The sequence below is a fragment of the Dreissena polymorpha genome, chromosome 1 (genome assembly GCF_020536995.1).
Source record: "Dreissena polymorpha isolate Duluth1 chromosome 1, UMN_Dpol_1.0, whole genome shotgun sequence".
Lineage (NCBI taxonomy): Eukaryota > Metazoa > Mollusca > Bivalvia > Myida > Dreissenidae > Dreissena > Dreissena polymorpha.
The window spans coordinates 104,222,788-104,244,895 of record NC_068355.1 but is presented as its reverse complement, the minus strand read 5'-3'; the positions used below and the strand labels follow the sequence as shown (position 1 = coordinate 104,244,895).

General features: G+C 35.8%; 2 protein-coding genes across 4 annotated transcripts in view; one reads left to right on the top strand and one right to left on the bottom strand.

Moving 5' to 3' along the window:
• Nucleotides 1-11,615, top strand: part of LOC127865184 (ligand of Numb protein X 2-like) — a 185,798-nt gene extending 174,183 nt beyond the window's left edge. For all 3 annotated transcript variants that reach the window (XM_052405157.1, XM_052405156.1, XM_052405158.1), the window contains exons 12-15: nucleotides 476-598; nucleotides 1,478-1,665; nucleotides 6,052-6,210; nucleotides 6,971-11,615. In XM_052405157.1, coding sequence (XP_052261117.1) covers nucleotides 476-598; nucleotides 1,478-1,665; nucleotides 6,052-6,210; nucleotides 6,971-7,106 — 606 coding nt within the window. In that variant the 3' untranslated portion in view covers nucleotides 7,107-11,615. The remainder of the gene's footprint in view (nucleotides 1-475; nucleotides 599-1,477; nucleotides 1,666-6,051; nucleotides 6,211-6,970) is intronic.
• An 8,136-nt stretch (nucleotides 11,616-19,751) lies between these two features.
• Nucleotides 19,752-22,108, bottom strand: part of LOC127865162 (uncharacterized) — a 120,717-nt gene continuing 118,360 nt past the window's right edge. Inside the window, exon 32 of the mRNA XM_052405077.1 lies at nucleotides 19,752-21,448. Coding sequence (XP_052261037.1) covers nucleotides 21,384-21,448 — 65 coding nt within the window. The 3' untranslated portion in view covers nucleotides 19,752-21,383. The remainder of the gene's footprint in view (nucleotides 21,449-22,108) is intronic.

The window sequence follows — 22,108 nt, the reverse complement described above, 5'->3', positions numbered from 1 at the left end:
CTACCTTTACCAGTCCAACATAAGCTGTCAATGTAGAAGTGCACAAACACAAACACAGACAAAGAAATGTTTGCGTACTTTATTCAAATATTTTTTTTTTTTAAAAACTGTCGCTACCCCGTTCATATCTGCTGTTACCGACTTTTTGTTGTTTCAACAATGGCCCCTTCAGTCTGTAAAATTATAGGTTGTAGTTTTCTGGAATTAAAAAAATGGCGCTATTATGAATATTTACAATTAAGAAATGATTTTTTTGCAATTCAGCAGCCTGGATAGTGTTGTATTAATATATAACGCTCACAAACTTTTTTATTTGAAATATGGAGGTAAAAAAATGTGCGCTATACCCGACAAAATACGGTATTCACCCAAACAACAATAATTAGTTCAAATATTGATCATATATCAATAGAACTAGTCAAAATATGAAAGACTTAGTGCACATATAGTTTTTGCATATTTATCTAATATTCAGGATGTTCAGGAGTCATTGGGTATCAGTATAGCAGGGGGAATGGCCAGCCCTAGGGGTGACACACCCATCTATGTGACCAACATCAACCCACAGGGCTGCCTGGGCCAGTCTGAACAAATACAGGTACAGTATTTTAACTGTTTAATGTGAAATAAAAACAATAAATCAATGTGCAATAAAAAAAAATGTTAAACTCTTCTTTCTCTGCTTTGAAATATATATACAACTTCACATCTTTGCAATCACTTACCTGAAATTAAATATAAAAAAGTAAAACACATTAAACATATTGCTTTTTTTAAACAATATCATTTCAAATGCTGTTGTAAGAAACCACTGTTTATTACTGGTTTACATGATAATTTACCCAATAATGCAAATGAAATGGTCTATTGCCCTCAGGCATTTATCTGCCAGGTTTTATGACTAATACGGTTGACCAGCATAAAAAGTGTAAAAACACTTTACAAGGGTCACCAGATAAGCGAAAAATAGAGCCTAAATCTGGTAAAATAGTGCTGTAAAATTGACTGTTGGAAAATTTATAGTCTTTTATTATGGACAAAAAATCGGTATGTCCAAAAATTTAGTCACAAAAAATAATTACTTTGGATAAAAAGGGGCTTTGTGAAATAAAAGAGTGTCCGAAAATTTAGAGTAATTACAGTTACTCTTGCTTTGCAATGATTTAGCAGGCTTAGTATCTTGGACAGCCAGCAAATGTTAGCTTTACCTGAAAAGTATAATTATACAAACAAATAATTAATATGAGCCGTGTTCTGAGAAAACTGGGCATAATGCATGTGTGTAAATTGTCGTCCCAGATTAGCCTGTCCGTTTTTTTGTTTAAATGAAGTCTCTTCTTAGCAAAAATTCAATTTAAGCGGAAAGTGGAGTCCCTGATTAGCCTGTGCGGACTGCACAGACTAATCTGGTAAGACACTTTACACACATGCTTTATGCCCAGTTTTCTCAGAACGTGACTCATATGCTTAATTGCAGAGAGGTGATGTGCTGCTGGCTATAAACCAAACCCACCTTCTGGGTCTGTCCCATCAGGAGGCTGTTGCTCAGGTGAAGGCCAACACAGGGTTGAAGGTTGTGACCTTGAAAATTGTTGAGGCTCCAGAGACCTGCATGGGGCCGGGAAACTTCATTCCAAGCTGGCTGTATTGGCAGCAACTTCCCAAGTAGGTTTCATAATGATGTCTTGGCCTCACATCAAGCAGTTCATGCCTCTGAAAAATTATCAATATGGTACTTAGTGTAAACTAAAAATATTGACCAATATTTTGATGATGCAACTTATTATGCCCCCCTTGGAAGAAGAGGGGGTATATTGTTTTGCTCATGTCGGTCCGTCCGTCCGTATGTATGTCCGTATGTCTGTCCACCAGATGGTTTCTGGATGATAACTCAAGAACGCTTAGGCCTAGGATCATGAAACTTCATAAGTACATTGATCATGACTCGCAGATGACCCCTATTGATTTTAAGGTCACTAGGTCAAAGGTCAAGGTCGTGGTGACCCGAAATAGTAAAATGGTTTCCGGATGATAACTCAAGAACGCTTAGGCCTAGGATCATGAAACTTCATAGGTACATTGATCATGACTCGCAGATGACCCCTATGGATTTTGAGGTCACTAGGTCAAAGGTCAAGGTCACAGGGACCTGAAATAGTAAAATGGTTTAAGGATGATAACTCAAGAACGCTTATGCCTAGGATCATGAAACTTCATAGTTACATTGATCATGACTCGCAGATGACCCCTATTGATTTTCAGGTCACTAGGTCAAAGGTCAAGGTCAGGGTGACCCGAAATAGTAAAATGGTTTCTGGATGATAACTCAAGAACGCTAATGCCTAGGATCATGAAACTTCATAGGTACATTGATCATGACTTGCAGATGACCCCTATTGATTTTCAGGTCACTAGGTCAAAGGTCAAGGTGACCCGAAATAGTAAAATGGTTTCCGGATGATAACTCAAAAACGCTTATGCTTAAGGATCATGAAACTTCATAGGTACATTGATCATGACTCGCAGATGACCCCTATTGATTTTCAGGTCACTATGTCAACGGTCAAGGTCATTTGAAAAAAAAGTTATGAGCTATTGTCATCACCTTGGCGTTAAGTTTTGTGTTTAGGTCCACTTTTCTCATAAAGTATCAAAGCTATTGCATTCAAACTTGGTACACTTACTTACTATCATGAGGGAAAGGCCAAGTTAGATTACTCTGGCGTATATTTTGACAGAATTATGTGCCCTTTTTAAACTTAGAAAATTGAAAATTTGGTTGTGATTGGGAATATAGCCGAATTTATTCCGGGTGATAACTCAAGAATTCTTAGGCCTAGGATCATGAAACTTCATAGGTACATTAATCATGACTTGCAGATGACCCCTAGTGATTTTCAGGTCACTAGGTCAAAGGTCAAGGTGGCAGTGACAAAAAACGTATTCACACAATGGCTGTCACTACAACTGACAGCCCATATGGGGGGCATGCATGTTTTACAAACAGCCCTTGTTTTTAAATTTGAGACTTTATTCTTTTATTTAGTATTATTAGTTTGAACATATTATATTTCAAACAAGTAAACATCATTTATACATGGAATATCATACAACATTACTCATATATACATGTTCGAAAAGGATAGAAATGAAAGACAATGTCTTATACAGTGGAAACCCTCTAAACCGGATCCTCTACACCTGAATCCTCTCTAAACCGGACATAATGTCCGATCCCATTTATTCCCCTATAAAACCATGCATAAAATATCTCCTCAAGACTGGAATCCCCTCAATTCCAAATACCAGTCATTCTTGGGATCAAAATTGGGTCATTCCGTACGTAATTGTACCTCTCAAACGGTTAGGACGAGTTTATTGCACTTCAGACCTAGAGTCAAAAACTTGTGAATAATAGATTAAAGACCCGTGCAAAAATTGCCTGTAAAAATTGCAAAACAATTTATCAATAGAAGTGATAATACTGATTATAAGTACTGACACCAAGCATGGGGTTCTTTAGTGCGTTTTGTTTTTTATGTAGGAAGCAGTGCTAAATTTCATATGCTTAGTGCTATTTAATTTTGAATTGTTTGTTACAATTACTAATTTAGTGTCATATAAACTGGTGATTTGCAGAGTTCTTGAAGCAGTTGCCTTTAGATATTCATTTAGATTTACAAATTGGCAATTCAGATAACTAAGACGAAAAATGTCTGAACCTCTTTGTTTGTGAAGGCGCATGGCATTGTCTCTAGAAGACAAAATCAAACTGATTAAAGAGTGATAGATGTTGCCTTTACCTACACTCAAGATGCTGTCAGAGAAATATGGGGTAGGAAAGTTAACTACTAGTGAACTAGTCTCATGCAGAAAACAAAGCTTCATCCAACAATAGTCTGAAAAACAATGAGATGAAATTTGAAAAGATCAACAAATATCAATCTCTGGTCCGATCTGAAAGTGTGTGTCTTTCCACATAAGGCTATGTAGTTGACCTTCTGAAAGTAAAATGGTCAATTTCCTCTTTAAACCGGAATCCTATCTTAACTGGAATTTCCTCTCGGTCCCCAGGGTGTCAGGTTTAGAGGGGTTCCACTGTATGGTTCTTCTCCCATGATTTATAAAGAGTTGCATGTTTTCAGACTTAGTTGGCTGTATTAGGCAAAATGAACAGTATGGTAAGACAGAAAAAATCCAAATATAGAGTTTAATTTGATCAATAAAAGTAATAGGTTGGCATTTTTAACTCGCCTGTTTTCGGAGAAAACCCAAGGTATTGTCATAGCCAGCTCGTCATGTCTGCCGTCTGCGTTGTGCTAAAACCTTTACATTTTGTCAAGGTTTTAAAAATTGGCTCTAAAATCAAAGTGCTTCAACCTACAACTTTGAAACTTCATATGAAGCTGCACCTTGATGAGTTCTACATGCCACACCCATTTTTTGGGTCACTAGGTCAAAGGTCAAGGTCACCGTGACCTTCAAAACAAAAACAAAATATTCTGACAAGCTTTCATTTATTCAAAACTGCACCCGTAGCCGAGTGTGGCACCTGTTATGCGGTGCTCTTGTTGAAAATTGTAAGAGATAAGTAAGTAAAGTTTGGATAGAAAAAAAAGAAGAGAAGGTTTGTTTGGTTTGAAAGTAAAATAAAAAATAAAATTGTGATTTGTTTTGTAGCATATTCACGTATCAAATCGCTATCTATTTATAATAAATTTGTGAACTGCATCAGCTATTTTAGCTTTTGTTAGGTAGTCACAAGTTTCAATGTATGGGACAGAATAAATGGATATTGTGTTAATGAGTGAATATGTACATATTGAATGCATTTAAGAGCGTATGTAACAATTGAGAGTGTCTGTCGCCATATGAAATTTTAAATCATTCGATCAATATTAATAAGTCTTTTGAATGAATGAAGCATTTCAGCTTTTTTGATGTGGTTGGGAAGGTGATCTCATTCAGATACAGTAGATGGTAAGAAAGAAGTTGAATAGAGTGATGTTGGGGGTTGACTTGTTTGTAGATGTGATGAATTTCTACTAGAGTAATTGTTACGTAAGCCAACTGTTGGAGGAAAGAGAGATTTAATGTTGTTTTGTCATTGGTGGAATTCATATCAAACATAAATATTAATTATTGTTTGCGTCTCCAATGGCTGATGGTTTTCCACCCAAGCTCATTTGAAAGGCCTTCTAATGAGGCTGAATGTGTGCATCTATATGTTATTTGCGCTGCTTCAGTATGGATTTTTTCATGTACATCTTTTTTATGTTTTGTATAATTATCGAAAACAGTGTCTGAATATTCAAGAATTGGTCTTAAAGAAATAAAAGTATATTTTGTTGAGCACTTTTCTATCAATTGTGTTTATTATAAAGCATTTTAAGCTTCATGTGATGTTAAACCAAAAGACAATTTCACAAATGTCAATCATACTTAAACTTGTCTGAAACATGACCCTAAGGCATAATTGGTTACATTTCACTATCAATGAGGAGGAATAAACATAGGGAAGTAGTTTTAATGGTTATTTCAAAACTGACAACTCATCACTGCCACAATACTGTACTTAGCATTGGCCATGCATATTAACCGTGCTCTGTGAAAAAGATTAGCCTGTGCAGTCCACACAGGCTAATCAGGGACGACACTTTCTGCTTTAATGAAATTTTTTGTTTAAAGAGAGTCTTGTCTTAGCAATAATCCAGTTAAGGCGGAAAGTGTTGTCCCTGATAAGCCTGTGCCGTCTGCACAGGCTAATCTGCGACAAAACTTTATGCACATGCATTAAACCCGCTTTTCACAGAGCACGGCTCATATATATTTTTATCAGCCATTAACCTCCTTTTTCAGATTCCCATGGGTCAGTTGTCAGTTACTGGCATAAGTATGTGCACTTTGCACTGGTAAACCAGCTATTGCAGGAAAAGTGGAGTAGGTTAACTGACCTCTGAGATATGATTAAAATACTGATCACAAAATTAATGGCAACCACATTCAAACATAGTAAGGGCTATTGATGTTCTCAAGCCCATTGCCTTTCAGTGTGTGCCAGACAGTGAAGACTGTGACCCTGCTGCGTAGTCCCACGGGCAGCTTGGGTTTCTCTGTGGTGGGTGGTGCAGACTGTCTCCAGGGAAGCCTACCAGTCTACATCAAGTCTGTTGTCATGGAAACACCCGCATACAAGGATGGTCGTCTCAAGTAGGGATAACTGTTGTTTTGTTTTTGTGATTTTTCGTGTGTTTTTATGCTCCCCATATATATATATATATATATATATATATATATATATATATATATATGGGGAGCATGTAGTTGCCAGTTTGGGGTTCCTTACTTACTTCCATCACACTTTTGTTACTGTTTCTCATAGCGCCTTCAATATTTTACCGATCTCTTACATATTTGGCATGTAGGTACCTTGCATGGACCTCTACCTTTTGATGATGTTTGACGTCACTGGGGTCAAGGTCACTGAGGCTAATAATAGATTTGTCCATCACACTTTTGTTACAGTTTCTCATAGCACCTTCAATATTTTTCCGATCTCTTACATATTTGGCATGTAGGTATCTTGCATGGACCTCTACCTTTTGATGATGTTTGAGGTCACTGCAGTCAAGGTCACTGAGGCTAATAATAGATTTTTCCGTCACAATTTTGTTACAGTTTCTCATAGCACCTTCAATATGTTTCCGATCCCTTACATATTTGGCATGTAGGGACACCTGTCCTGAGCTCACATCAAGTTGCCTGACAACTCTCAAGGGTTTCTTGCGGGAGGCCATGTTTGTTAAGATCTTTCACAGCAACAAAGTCCTGTGTTTGTTTTAAATGAAACAACGTCAATTGCATCTTTATAGTGGAACGCCTTTCTTTGTTATCTTTTCTTTGCAGATGACCTTTTATCAACTGTTTTTTACTCAATAAAATACACTATGTTTTCTCCTGTTCTCTGCAGGTGTGGTGACCAGATACTTAGTGTAAACAATGTGAGTTTGGAGCATGTGGCACACAGCAAGGCAGTTGAGATCCTAAAACATGCAACTGGAGCTGTGTCCCTGCGTGTGGTGTCATGGCCTGGAACCAGCATTTGATGTAATAGGAACACAAGGCCATGAACCAGCATTTGATTTGAAAGGACACAAGTCATGGTCTTGACCCAGCATTTAGTTGCAGAGACACGTGACTGGAACAAGTTTTTTTGTAACATGTCATAGCCTGGAATGATTATTTCATGTGATTGACACATGATCTGGAATCTTCTATTTTCTAAGCAGGATTGTGCCCTTGCTTGTTGTGTCATTGTCAAGAACTAGTTTTCAATGTGAAATGTACTTTTTGTGTAGGCATGTTGTTAACAGGTGTGGAACTTGTATTTTATTTAACAGGGCTGGTGAGACACCAAGAACAGTTTTTGAAGAAACATGTCATAATCTGGAACCGATAATTGATATCAGATGAATAGTTTCCCTGCTCGTGGTTTTTTTGGCTTCGAAACAGTGTTTGGTGTAACTGGAATTGTTCTGCTTTATGATAGGTAAAAACAGACCACAAACTGAGTGTATCAATTTGTTCATATGACCCTAGCTTCCATAGCAAGATAAAGTGATGTGATAGGGTCATTAATGATTACATGCAATAAAACTTTTGACCAAAAAGCAAAGGATTTTGAAAAAAGACAGTCATCCTTATTAAATGTGTGTTGCTTGGTGTAGTGTTCAGTTGATTAAATACGTAACTTTAATAAATATTCTATGGTATTATGATCTCAATACAAAGGCATTATAGAAACAGAGTACCCATTTTTTTTATCATAGTTTGAAAGGAACTATGACTATTACTAATGTTTATCACCCTGTGGCAAAGCCTATATTGTTAAGAAGGTAGTTATGTACCAATCCACAGAAAATTACTGTTAACCATTAATTAACACTGTATATCATCACTGTGTTCTTCCTTGATATAAACTTAAAATCCTACAAGGTACCTTCCCATTCCATTTTTAGCTCTACTGGCCGAAGGCCTGAATAGCTTATGTCATGGCGTGGTTTCCGTCGTCCGTCTGTGCGTGCGTTAGACTTTTTCTTGTTTACGCGATAAAGTCCACAGTTTTCATCCGATTCTTTTCAAACTTGTTCAGTGTCTTAATATTAATGAGGACTCGAACCCTATTAAAAATGGGTTTCATCAGAGTAAAAAGTCCAGAATTATCTCCCCTTTAATTTGAGAAAATTGTGAAATAAGGCTTGTTTACGCAATTAAGTCCACAGTTTTCATCCAATCATTTCCCAACTTGCACAGTGTCTTTATCTGAATGATGAGTCAAACCCTATTGAAAATGAGCAATATCGGAGTTATAAGTCCAGAATTATCTCCCCTTGAATTTGAATAAATAATGAAAATTCAGTTTTTTTATGTGATAAAGTCCATAATTTTTATCCAATTCTTGGCAAACTTGCACAGTGTCTTTGTATCAATGAGGACTCAAACCCTTTTTAAAAAGAGCAATATCGAAGCAATAAGTCCAGAATGACTTCCCCTTGAATATGAGAAAATTTTGAAATCCCGCTTGTTTATGCAATTAATTCCACAGTTTTCATCCAATTATTTCCAAATTTGCACAGTATCTTTATATCAATTAGTTTAAACATATTTATTTTTTTTTGGCAAGTACAATATATCAAAATACACAATACAATAGTTATCAGAAAAGGATTGAAACGGAAGAAATAATTCTTATAGAGTTTCTCTCCTTGATATCTTTATATCAATGAGGACTTGAACCCTATTGAATATGAGCAGTATCGGAGAAATAAGTACACAATAATCTCCCCTTGAAATTGAGAAAATTCTCCTTGTTTGCGCGATTAAGTACACAGTTTCCATCTTATTCTTTCCAAACTTGCACAGTGTTTATAGCAGTAGAGCGATTCAGGCCCTCATGGGCCTCTTGTTTCAATAGCTACACTGGCACAATAATTGTTATATGCTTTTATTTTTTCTAATGACAAATATGTTATTAACAATATTGCTCATTGTAGAGGTAAATTGATTGGAGAGATTTGACATTTTGTATTGTCTTATTTTTAAGTTGCTGTCCTGTAAAAAGTGGCTTTTAATTGATTGTGTTTTCTATCAACAAGAGCAGGTCTCTCTAAATGTATTCTGTAGACATGTAGTAATAGATTGCTTAAGTCGTTTTAGGTTTTAAATCTTGGTTTAAGTTAGTTTTCTTATATTGCAGTGTAACTGTTTATTGTTCATTGTTATTTATTGAATCTGTCTTGTGTTTTGTTTTAAATTTGTATCTTCTGTGCATTGAAAATGCTTGGAAACTTCAGTTTGTGATGATGCAGGTAAAATTGACAAAAAAATACATTGCACCATCATGTGATTAAAGCCCCAGTTTGCGGAATAGATCGTTGTTTTGCATATAAATCATATAGCGAGAAATAAACTTTACATTCATTCATTGAAATATATTTTTTATCGAGGTCGACATAAAAAACCTGGTCAAAATCGGTTTTGAATTTATAAAATAATTTATAAATGACCATAAATACATGCAATAGGCGAAAATCATTGCAGCGTCACGAGCTATGCAAATTATAACTATATTTGCTTTCTCTAAACATTATTAGCATATGGAAGATAAATACATAGATTTAGCAAAACACTTGCGTTGCAACTCAGTTTCTGTCTGTAACAGATGTATTTGCATTTGTTCAAACCTTCTCTCCGCTAAATTCGCCCGTATCTGCAATTTTGTTTGTTTATGTATTAAATTAACTGTCGAAACATGAATATTAATTAGGTCGTTTTCTTACTTTACCGTACTTGAACCCAAAATAAAAATTGCTATATTGTTTGTTTTCAACCGATTTCAACCGGTTTTTTAGTGATATCCTCAATAAAAACACGTTTTCTTACGATTCTGCCCATATATATATAGCTATGACTGGGGATTTTAACCGCTCTGATTATGCTTTCATAAAAATAGATACAAAAATCCAATAGCATGACAATATAAATGGGCTTTGCTCTGTGAAAAGGGGGTTTAATGCATGTGCATAAAGTGTCGTCCTAGATTAGCCTGTGCAGTCTATACAGGCTAATCAGAGATGACACTTTCCGCCTAAACTGGATTTTTGATAAGAACGGACTTTTTTACTACAAAAAATACCATAAAAGCGGAGTGTCATCCCTGATTAGCCTGTGCAGACTGCACAGGCTAATCTAGGATGACACTTTACACACATGCATTAAACACCTTTTACACAGAGCACAGCCAAAATCGGTAATCTCAAGTAGTGTGAATGTTATTTCATAAACTTTGGGCTGTCAGGTATATGGACATTGTGGAGACTGGTGGAATATGGGCCGCTACTTTATCTTTAATTTACTAGTACCTTGGGTCTAACTAAAGTGGTTGTAATAAGTGGCTTACCTTGTAGTCTATTACTAACATTTAAAAAAAGGTATAAAATAGTGTAGTGTGATGAAATCTATGTTCAATTTTAAACTCCTGTTATTCATTCTTTTTCGTGCTTACAAGCACACAATAGGAATTTTTTATCAGATTTTCATCGGAAAGACCAAAATACAGGCTTTGTGTGCATAATACATGGTGCACTCTCGACAACACATGGCTAGGACTGAGTAATCTAAGTATTTATCATGAAGATGTGACATTTCAGTTGATATCATTTTTACAATCTTTAAAAACATTTCCAGCATTTAGTAACAACTGTTTTACACATTTGTAAGAAGATGCGTTAAACACCCTAATTTTTACGTTGCTTTTATGTATTCTCACATATAATAAATACTTCATATGAAATATTGAACATGAATAATTTGTATTTAAGAAAAGAAAAATTGAAGCAAAAGATAAGTCAAGTATTTAATTTTTGTTGGGAAGGTTTTTGAACCCATTATACCTGAACATTCCATTTTGTTTCAAATTGTATGTTGTTACTGTATCTTATTTAAATTTATATCAACTTATCAAGGTGTTTGTCTTCATATATTAAATATACATTTTTTGGTAGTTGTTACATTTGAACGCACAAATCCTTTGAAGTTATTATTGGACGCAATTACAATTTGGTTTTGTGTCATCAAAATAGTGCTTTATGGGAATTTCTGTGGTATGAAAACTTGCAGTATTTTCTCGAGTCGTGATGTTTTTGGTCTTGAAGTCTCACTTTGGGTTTCAACGGTTGCAATAGAGTAGCGGTACACTGTGTCAGATATCTAAGACTTAGTTCAGGAGTTTTCTTTCCTAACATATTTGACAGGAAAATGTATGAAATATAGTTTTGAAATGAAATAAGTCCTATGGTAATGTGTAAAAATCAATAAATCAAACATTGTTAAGAGTTTTTGTACCAATTCTAAAAAGTATCGACTTTTTTTTATATTCTTTGTAATGAATAAATATATATTAAAGTCTCTTGGAAAATGTGTTTGTAAATATAATTGTTCTATATTGTTCAAGATTTGATTGTGTTCACCCTTCATTATCATATAATGTGACTTATTTTGTATTGCAAATTAAAACATACTATGAGACAAACCAATAAAAATGAAACAAATACAAAGACAGTTCTAATTCTTTGTTGATTGTTTTATCATAAATGTACATGAAACATATAATGGTTTTAGACATCTGATTATGCTCCCATTAAAGTTGACATTGTATATTCTAGGGAAGCAAAAGGTTAACTGGTTTTAAATAAAGCTTTTTAATGGTATAAATATTTACATTTTTCTTTTTGCACTTTGTACTTAAAACTTTCAGTTAACTGTTGCATCCCTATAAATTTGAAGTATATTGGTTAAGTTAACCACTTTCATTCACTTCTATACTAATCTTCCAAGTTGTTCAATTCTTACCAAACATCATAGAATGTCTTTCTGGACATCAAATTTCAGCTAAGATCAATGAACCTGCAAAATTGTGTCATTGATTTTTGCGTTTGATTTATCGATTATTGGCTTCAGACATATTAAGGCAGTGGATTTCAGAAGAATGAAAGTTTTTTTATGAAACAAAACTATTTATTTTCTAGGCACATTATCAAAGCAAACTATGATAAACACTATCAGAAGAGAAATTCTTCTTGTTCTCCCCTACTTTAATAACAGAACACCAACTATATAAACGTAAAATGATTTAAACGGTGCTCACCGCATGGTTTCATTCTAAGCAAGGCATTTAAGGATTTTAACCAGTTTGATGGCTAGCTGAACCTCAATTTTACCACAGAATCCATCACAAACCAACATATTTTAATCAAATGCACCTGTGAAATGACAGAAAATGGGAACATGAATTTGAAAATGTGATAAGCAAATAAAATATTACATTATTTTCTTTTACCAGGATCCTGAGTATTTAAAATCTATTTTAACAACGATGAGAATAATATCATAGTCAATTTAAATAGCCAACACAACTGCACCAGGAATATATTAGTTATGTCTATTTATTTATCTACTTATCTTTTTAGCTCACCTGATCTTTTGTGATCATTTCAGCATTCAAACATTTACAATTAAGTAGACAAAGTACAAGTAACAATCTTTAAAGTGATATTACAGTATGGGCATTTTTCACTGTTGTATTGAGCTGAAAAGAATTAACAGGTAAAAAGAATTAGTTAAAATGTGGTAACTGACCCAAATCAGGTGATCTTTTGTAATCGGTCTTTGTCTGTTGTCCACATTTGGTTTGTAAACACTCTAGCGGCCACATTTCTTGTCCGATCTTCATGAAACTCGGTCAGAAGATTTATCCCAATGATATCTCGATCGAGTTCGAAACTGGGTCATACTGGGTCAAAAACTAGGTCAAAAAAATTAAAATCTTGTTAACACTGTAGAAGTCACATTTCATGCCCAATCTTCATGTAACTTTGTCAAAATGTTTGTCTTAATGATATGTTGGTAGAGTTCAAAAGTGGTTCCAGTCCGTTCAAAAACATGGCTGCCAGTGGGCAGGGCAGTTTTCCTTATTTGGCTATAGAGAAACCTTGTTAACACTCTAGAGGCCACATTTCTTGTCCAATCTTCATGAAACTTGGTCAGAAGATTTGTCCCAATGATAACTCAATCGAGTTCGAAACTGGGTCATGCTGGGTCAAAAACTCAGTCACTAGGTCCAAAAAAAAGAAAAACCTTGTAAACTCTGTAGAAGTCACATTTTTTGGTCCAATCTTCATGAGATTTGGTCAGAACATTTGTTTTCTATATACGTGAATTAAGTTCGAAAATGGTTCCGGTCCGTTGAAAAACATGGCTGCCAAGGGGAGGGGGCAGTTTTCCTTATAATAATATAGTAAACAAGAGTGCCTGAAAGTTGCTCACCTGAGATAAAAAGAAATGACCTGTTTTTTGCAGCCCAAGATATCAATGGAACAAATGTTCTTACCAAGTTTCATGAAGAATGAACAACAATTGCCCCCTGGCGGCCATGTTTTTCAACAGACCTGAACCATTTTTTAACTCCTCCAAGATATCATTGGGACAAATCTTCTGACAAAGTTTCATGAAGATCCGACAATAAATGTGGCCGTTACAGTGTTAACAAGGCAAATATTCATGACGCACAACGGAAGACAGACAATTGACAAAAGGTGATCACAAAAGTTCACCATGAGCAAAAGATATTATGCTTATAAAAATTGTCACCATGTTTGAAGATGATATTATTAAAACTAATTGAGTAAACTAAATCAAGATATGATAACAACATTTGCACTCAGCAAGTGTCATTCAGATTGAACTAAAAATGTGACTAAAAGTATTCACAATGTAGACATACAAAAAAACTACCACCACCCTGAGAGCCTTGTTTATAAACAATAATGAACTATTTTCAGACTCACCTTTCAATTATATTTCCAATTAAAAAATCAATAAATCTCTTTTAAAACACAAAATCTTTGATAATGTGGGTTATTGTATTAAACAATAAAATCCAGTTTATTTTAGCAGAAATGTGGACCCTTCAAGGGAGAGTATCTTGAGCATACTAGTATGCTGATGAATAAAGAGTTCTCTCAAATTCCTGAGTAAGATTAACTGCCCATTCTATAAAGAGAAAGTTCTGAGATTACTTCCTTTGTGGCATTGGATTCAAAGGATTAAACCTACAAAAAAAAATTGAAATTAAAAAATCTACATTAATCTGCAGAGATATTTCTTAGTTATAACAAAAGCATCATAAAATGTCTGGAAGAGGTAAACAAGCAGGAAGGAAGAGGAAAGCTCAGACAAAACTGCCAGAAAATCAGGAAACTAGAGTGTTCACAAGCTTTTTATGCCCCCCTTCGAAGAAGAGGGGGTATATTGCTTTGTACGTGTCTGTCGGTCCGTACACCAGGTGGTTTTTGAATGATAACTCAAGAACGCTTGAAACTTCATAGGTACATTGATCATGACTCGCAGATGACCCCTATTGATTTTGATGTCACTAGGTCAAAGGTCAAGGTCACGGTGACCCGAAATAGTAAATTGGTTTTTGGATGATAGCTCAAGAACGCATACGCGGCCAACAGGGCCAACTCTGAACAATATAACTGAAGCAACCGGTCTGTAATCCTAAATCTATAATTATCAGTCCAATGAAACATCATCATTTGAGTAAAATAAAGTGGATCAGTAAAAATATTATCAGAAAATGAGATTTTTTGTATATTTTGTATATTAAATATTGTATTAATGTTTAATTTTTCTGATTAATATAAATATAAGCAGGACAGGGGAGGTAATACACTATTATATCTTTCTTATATACAAGGGAAACAAATGCAATAAGTTTAAATTTCATGTTTAATAAATAGAGGATATTTGTTCATGTCAGTGTGAGATCATTTGTTATTTTTTATGATCACATTTTATTATTACTTTGACAAAACAACGCTTACCTGAATACCACAATGGATTCCACCCAAACAATACCCCACGCCCCTACCAGAATCCCTCCCCCCCCCCCCCCAACCTCACCCCCCCCTCAATTTTTTTTTAAACATCATCTAATAATTACCACACCCCACATTATACCCACCTCTCACCCCCCCCCAACCCCGGACCCCCCCCCCCCACACACCCCAACAAAAAAATACAAAAAAACCAATTTTGTAAACAATCTAGAAAAACCAACACCGACACCCCCCCGAACACATAATCTACCCACCCACACAGGAGACCCCCCGCTGCAGCCCCCCGACTCCACCCCACCCCCCCCCAAAGAAAAGTAAATAAAAATTAAAAAATTACAAACAACAAGATACCACCCCCCACATACCCACCCCCCCACCCCAACCCCCCCCACTAACATCCCCACACCATTGAATAACACCAATAAATAATACTAACAAAAAAAAGAATAGAAACATCAAACAAATACCCCACACCAAACCAAAAATAAAAAAAAATAATTTTACAACACCTCCTACACCCCCCCCCCCCCCCCCAAATTACAAACAAAACACAAAAAATCTACCCACCCACCCAAATGACTACCCCTTCCCATTACCCTCACCACACCCCCCTACCCCCCCACACACCACTAAACCCATTACCACCCCCCCCCCAAAAAGCACCCCACTAATCACATCCCCCACTCCACCCCCCAACCCCCCCCCCCCCCCCCAAAATATTTTTTTTTTTTTTTAAACATCTAATAAATTACCACACACCCCACAGGATACCCCCCCCTCATCACCCCCTACCCCCCCCCCCCCGACCCACACCCAATTTTTTGGGGGGTTTTGTTTTTTTAAACAGCGAAATAAATTACCACACCCACAGGAGACACCCCTCTCACCCACCCCCTACCCCCCACCCCCCCCATTTTTTTTTTTAAACATGTAATAAATTACCACACCCCACATTATACCCCCCATTTCACCCCCTACCCCCCCCACCCCCCCCAAATTTTTTTTTTTTTAAACATCTTATCAATTACCACACCCCACATTATACCCCCCTCTCACCCCCCACCCCCCTACCCCCCGACCCACCCAAAAAAATTAAAAAATTTAAACATCTGATAAATTACCACACCCCACATTATACCCCCCTCTCACTCCCCCCCTACCCCCCCTACACCCCCCCCCCCCAAAAAAAATTTTTTTTTAAACATCTAATAAATTACCACACCCCACATTATACACCCTTCTCACCCCCAACCCCCCCCCCCCCCACCCCCACCCCCCAATTTTTTTAATTTTCTTTTCCATTTTTTAATTTTGAAAGATCGTCTAATAAATTATTGAATATGAACAATTTCCACATGATGGCTTGAGTTATACTGTCAAGCACTCAAATAGTTGAACGAGCTGTCCTCTGACAGCTCTTGTTAGGTCACAAGGTCAAAGGTCAAGGTCACAGTGACTCTAAAAAGTAAAATGGTTTCCGGATGATAACTCAAGAATGCTTACGCCTAGGATCATGAAACTTCATGACTGGCAGATGACCCCTATTGATTTTCAGGTCACTAGGTCAAAGGTCATGGTCACAGTGACTTGAAATAGTACAATGGTTTCCGGATGATAACTTACATTAGGTCAAAGGTCAAGGTCACAGTGACAAACCCCCCCCCCCTGGCGGCCATGTTTTTTTTACCGATCCATACCATTTTCGAACTCGACTGTCATATCCAGGAAACAAATGTTCTGACCAAATTTTATGAAGATTGGGCAAAAAATGTGTCTTCTAGACTGTTCACATGTTTTCACTATATACATATAGAGAAAACTGCCCCACCCCCTGGCGGCCATGTTTTTCCACCCATCATGACCATTTTCGAACTCGTCTGAGATATCTATCAAATGGATGTTTAGAAACAAAAAATATGATGATTAGGCAAAAAATGTTACTTCTAGAGTGTTCACAAGCTTTTTTTACTATATAAATATAAGGAAAATGACCCCCCCCCCCCTGGTGGCCATCATTTTTTTTACCGATCTGAACCATTTTTGAACTCAATAGTCATATCCAGAAAACACATGTTCTGACCAAATTTCATGAAGATTGGACCAAAAATGTTACTTCTAGAGTCTTCACATGTTTTCACTATATACATATAGAGAAAACTGCCCCACCCTCTGGCGGCCATGTTTTTTCACCGATCTGGACCATTTTCGAACTCGTCAGAGATATCAATCAAACCAATGTTTTGACCAAGTTTCATGATGATTGGGCAAAAATTGTGACTTCAAGAGTGTTCACAAGGTTTCTCTATAGCCATATAAGGAATACTGCCTCGTCCCCAAGCGGCCATGTTTTTCAACGGACCGAAACCATTTTTGAACTCAACCAACATATCATTCAGACAAACATTTTGACAAAGTTGCATGAAGATTGGGCATCAAATGTGACTTCTACAGTGTTCACAAGGTTTTTCTTTTTTGTTTGACCTTATAGTGACCTAGTTTTTGACCCAGCATGACCCGGTTTCGAAATCAGGCGAGGTATCAATGGGACAAATGTTCTGACCAAGTTTCATGAAGATCGGACTATAAATGTGGCCTCTAGATTGTTCACAAGGCAAAATGTTGACGGCGCACGACGGACGACGGACAAAAGGCGATCACAAAAGCTCACCATGAGCACGTAGTGCTCAGGTGAGCTAAAAAGGCTTGTGAACTGTCAAGAAGTCACATTTTTTGCCCAATCATCATGAAACTTGGTCGAAACATTGGTTTTATTGATATCTCGGACGAGTTCCAAAATGGTCCAGATCGGTGAAAAAACATGACCGCCAGTGGGCGGGGCAGTTTTCTCTTTATGTATATAGTGAAAACATGTGAACACTCTAGAAGTCACAATTTTGGCCCTATTTTCATGAAATATGGTCGGTACATTTGTTTCCTAGATACGAGAGTCGATTTCAAAATGGTTCCGGTTCTTTGAAAAACATGGCTGCCAGTGGGGGGGGGGGGGGCACATTTTCCTTATCTTTATATAGTAAAAAAAGCTTGTGAACACTCTAGAAGTCACATTTTTAGCCCAATCATCATGAAACTTGGTGAAAACATTGGTTTTATTTATATCTCAGACGAGTTTGAAAATGGCCCTGATCGGTCTAAAAACATGGCTGCCACGGGGGTGGGGCAGTTTTCCTAATATGTGAGCACTCTAGTAGTCAAATTTTTTGCCTTATCATCATGAAACTTAGTCAAGACGTTGGTTTTATCAATATCTCAGACAAATTGGAAAATGGCTCAGATCGGTGAAAAAAAAACACCTTTTAGCTCACCTGTTTGCTCAGGTAAGGTTTTAGGATCGGTCTTTGTCCGGCGTCTGTCCGTCCTCCCACATTTGATTAGTAAACACTCTAGCATTAACATTTGTCAAGCATTCTTTATCAAAGTTGCTGAGAAGCTATATGGCCACAAGATCTCAGTCAAGTTTGATAATGAGCAAAATTGCATAATAAATTCCAGAATTATTGCCCTTAGATTGTCAAAATTTTCATTATATTATACAAAATCCTTGTAAACACTCTAGAAGTCAAAATTTTGTTTCAGATTTTATGAATCTTGGTCATAATATTTATTTTTGTAAGCAAAGTTTGATGTTTGGTCATGAGGGGTCCAAATATGGGTCACCAGGTCAAATCTTACAAAAACCTCGTAAACACTCCATACGCCAGAGTTTTGCTTCAATAATGATGAAACTTGACAAGTTTGACGTTTGGTAATGTGGGGACAAAATCTAGGTAATGGGGTCTTATCTTACAAAAACCTTGTAAACACACTAGAGGCCATAGTTTTGGTCCAATAATGATGATACTTGACCTGGTTGTTTTTCTTGATATCTTGGCAAAGTTTGACATTGGATCATGTGGGGTCAAAATCTTGGTCACAAGGTCCAAATCTCACAAAAAACTTGTGAACACATGTAGAATTAGCATTACTTGCAAATGTTTGCATTGCAAAAAACCCATGCAAATGGACAGTACTCAATCAGAATTAATTATATGCTCACACTGCAAAAGTAAACAGAAGAGAACCAATCTAATATGCTCTAGAGTACTGAATTTTCAACTAAGTAATGAACAAGGCCTTGTAAAAAAGGTGAGCGAACTAGGGCCATCTTGGCCCTCTTGTTTCAGTTTCTATTCTCTATGTGCAACTGTTTTTTTTTTGATATTCAGTAATCTTTATTAAAATTAAGTGGGCATAATTTCCAAGGCACATTGTCATTCCACCATGTGCCTTATGAATAACTGACAAATGGTCTCCATATTCTTTGAATAAGAACACCACCAAAATCTGAAGGTACAATTAACAGTGACCCATTTTATGAACAAATAGTAATTTGGTTAAAAAAAATTGTAGTAAATATGGTTCATGATTTTGGCAATATTCCAATAGTGTCACCTTAGTTTGTACCACATATACAGTAAGTAGTTTTTTGTAGATAAAAGAGCACATTCTAGATTAAGTCTCTTTTGTACAATAAATCATTTAAAGTTAATCTAAAACAAGATTTTTTTGTGAAACACTATGTCCCCCCATATATTTGACCTATGACCTTGAAGGATGACCTTGACCTTTCACCAATAAAAATCAAATGTGCAGCTCCATGAGATACACATGCATGCCAAAAATCAAGTTGCTATCTTCAATATTGCAAAGTTATGGCCAATGTTAAAGTTTGACGAATAAAACAACACAAACAGACAGGGCAAAAACAATATGTCAACAACAAAAAATAACAACTCACGATTTTAAGTTTTATTTTTTCCCATTGAAAACTATAAAAAATACTGATAGATTAAGAAGCAAACAATCAAGTACAGTGTGGAGATGTAAAAAACACATGTAGACAATAATCAGTCAAAAGTTACCTTTGGCATAAAGATTGCCAGGCCCCTTTTTATAACATCAAAAAAGATACCAGCTCCTTCAACTGCAGGCAAGGCACACAGACATGAGTCGAGCAAGCGAAGTAAGGAAAGCAAACTGTAACACGTCTCTTACTGGTGAATCTGGCCTCATAATTTATCATAATGAATGACATCAGTTGCTTGTATTTACAAACAGTTGTTACTTCGTATTCATGTTACAAGGTAATGAATTTTTACGCGAAAACCACAAATAAGTGCATTACTCAAAAAGCAGATCTATTACAACCATATACAGACTTGATTGTTTGATGGAACTGTCTTATCAAAATATGTTTAACCAAAGCTAAATTGATTATAAGACCAATAGCATTCCCTGAATCAGCTTTCAGGTAATGATGTAATTACAACCAAAATTTTAAAAATAAGTCGAAACAATTATTTAACAAATGATTACAAACATTTCCATATACAGCATATAATAAACATTGGATTATAGTTGATACATCATTTAAACAATATATTATATATTTATGCATAATAAAAAAATCCATACAATACATTGTATTTAACTAGAAAGCAAAAGAAAAAAATTCAAAATCAACTCATGTAACAGCTTTATAAAAAATAATTTAAAGTATACATTTTAATACAGTAAAAAATGTGTTAATTTAAAATTGAAGTATGTTTATATAAAAAGAGTCCGCCATTCAAACAATGACAAAACAAAACAAGATGTGTTTGTGAAACACTATGTCCCCCCCCCCCCCCATATATTTGACCTTTGACCTTGAAGGATGACTTTTCAGCACTCAAAATGTGCAGCTCCATGAGATACACATGCATGCCAAATATCAAGTTGCTATCTTCAATATTGCAAAAGTTATGGCCAATGTTTAAGGATGACGCAAGCAAACCAACACACAAACCAACAAACAGACAGGGCAAAAACATTATGTCCCCCAGTATAGACTGGGGGACATAAAAATTGTATGAGGTACATATTGAAAAGAGTATTATTGTAGAGCAGACTAAGGTCTGTTAGAACATAAAATAACACATATTTTAATAACAATGTAACTTCATTCATACATAATATTCTATTTATTGCTTTTATCACACATTAGCAATGTTAATTGATACATGATTTAAAGAAAACCATACACTTTCTTGCAATATTTTGTATAAAAAAAGACAAGAAAGAACAGATCTACAGTTTTTGAGTTGAAATTGTATAAATATAGACATTGACAATAGTTCGCTTGTATACAATACGTAAGCACAATGTAGCAACCTTTGATAGTCTTCAAAGTTAACAGTTATATGCATTAATTAACACATTAATTTACAAAAGAGATAAATGACCTTAAAAGAATGATCACATACACAGATTATAGGATAATCTACTTAATTTATCAAACAATTAACAATACAATATAAATCTCAAACATATTTCTACATTAATTTTCTTTACACATTTACATCCCATTCAAAGCTCAGCATATCCTCATTTGGTGGAGGTGAGATTTGTCAGACATGCCTGTTGGATGACCTCAACAGTTGCAGGGCCATCTAAAATAGTATTAGATCTGCATCATAATTGTACCTACAATCATTTTATCTGAACAAGTATTAAATATCAAGAAAAAATAAATATCAGAAAGGAAGAAACACAAGCTGTCAGAGGACTGGACTAGTCGAGTGCTTGACAGTATAACTTAAGCCATCATGGGGAAATTGTTCATATTCAATAAGGTCAAGGTAATATAGTCATATTCTTAGTGGAAGAGGACCATAATTGAAACATATTGATCGCTTACGTTTTAAAAAAGTTGTACTTTATAGATGATTCTGAGTTCAGATATATTTTCTAATCTATTGAACATTTGTAAAGACATAAAACAAACTAATAAGATTTTATTTCAAGTTTGATAGCAATAGCTTGGGTGCGATGGTATTGGACGGTCCTTAAAAAATAAAATAAATAAATATTTGTTGTTATTTTTTAACATGTTTCAAAGAAAAGAAAAACTTTTTGGGTTGGGGGGGGGGGTGGGGTGGGGGTGGGGTGGGGGTGGAGAGGGGGTATAATGTGGGTGTGTGGTCATTTATTAGATGATCTTTCTAAAATTAAAAAAAGGGAAAAAACAAAATATTTTTTTTTGGGGGGGGGGTCTGGGGTGGGGTGTGGGGGATGGTTTGGGTGGAGTCCATTGCGGTATGTCAGGTAAG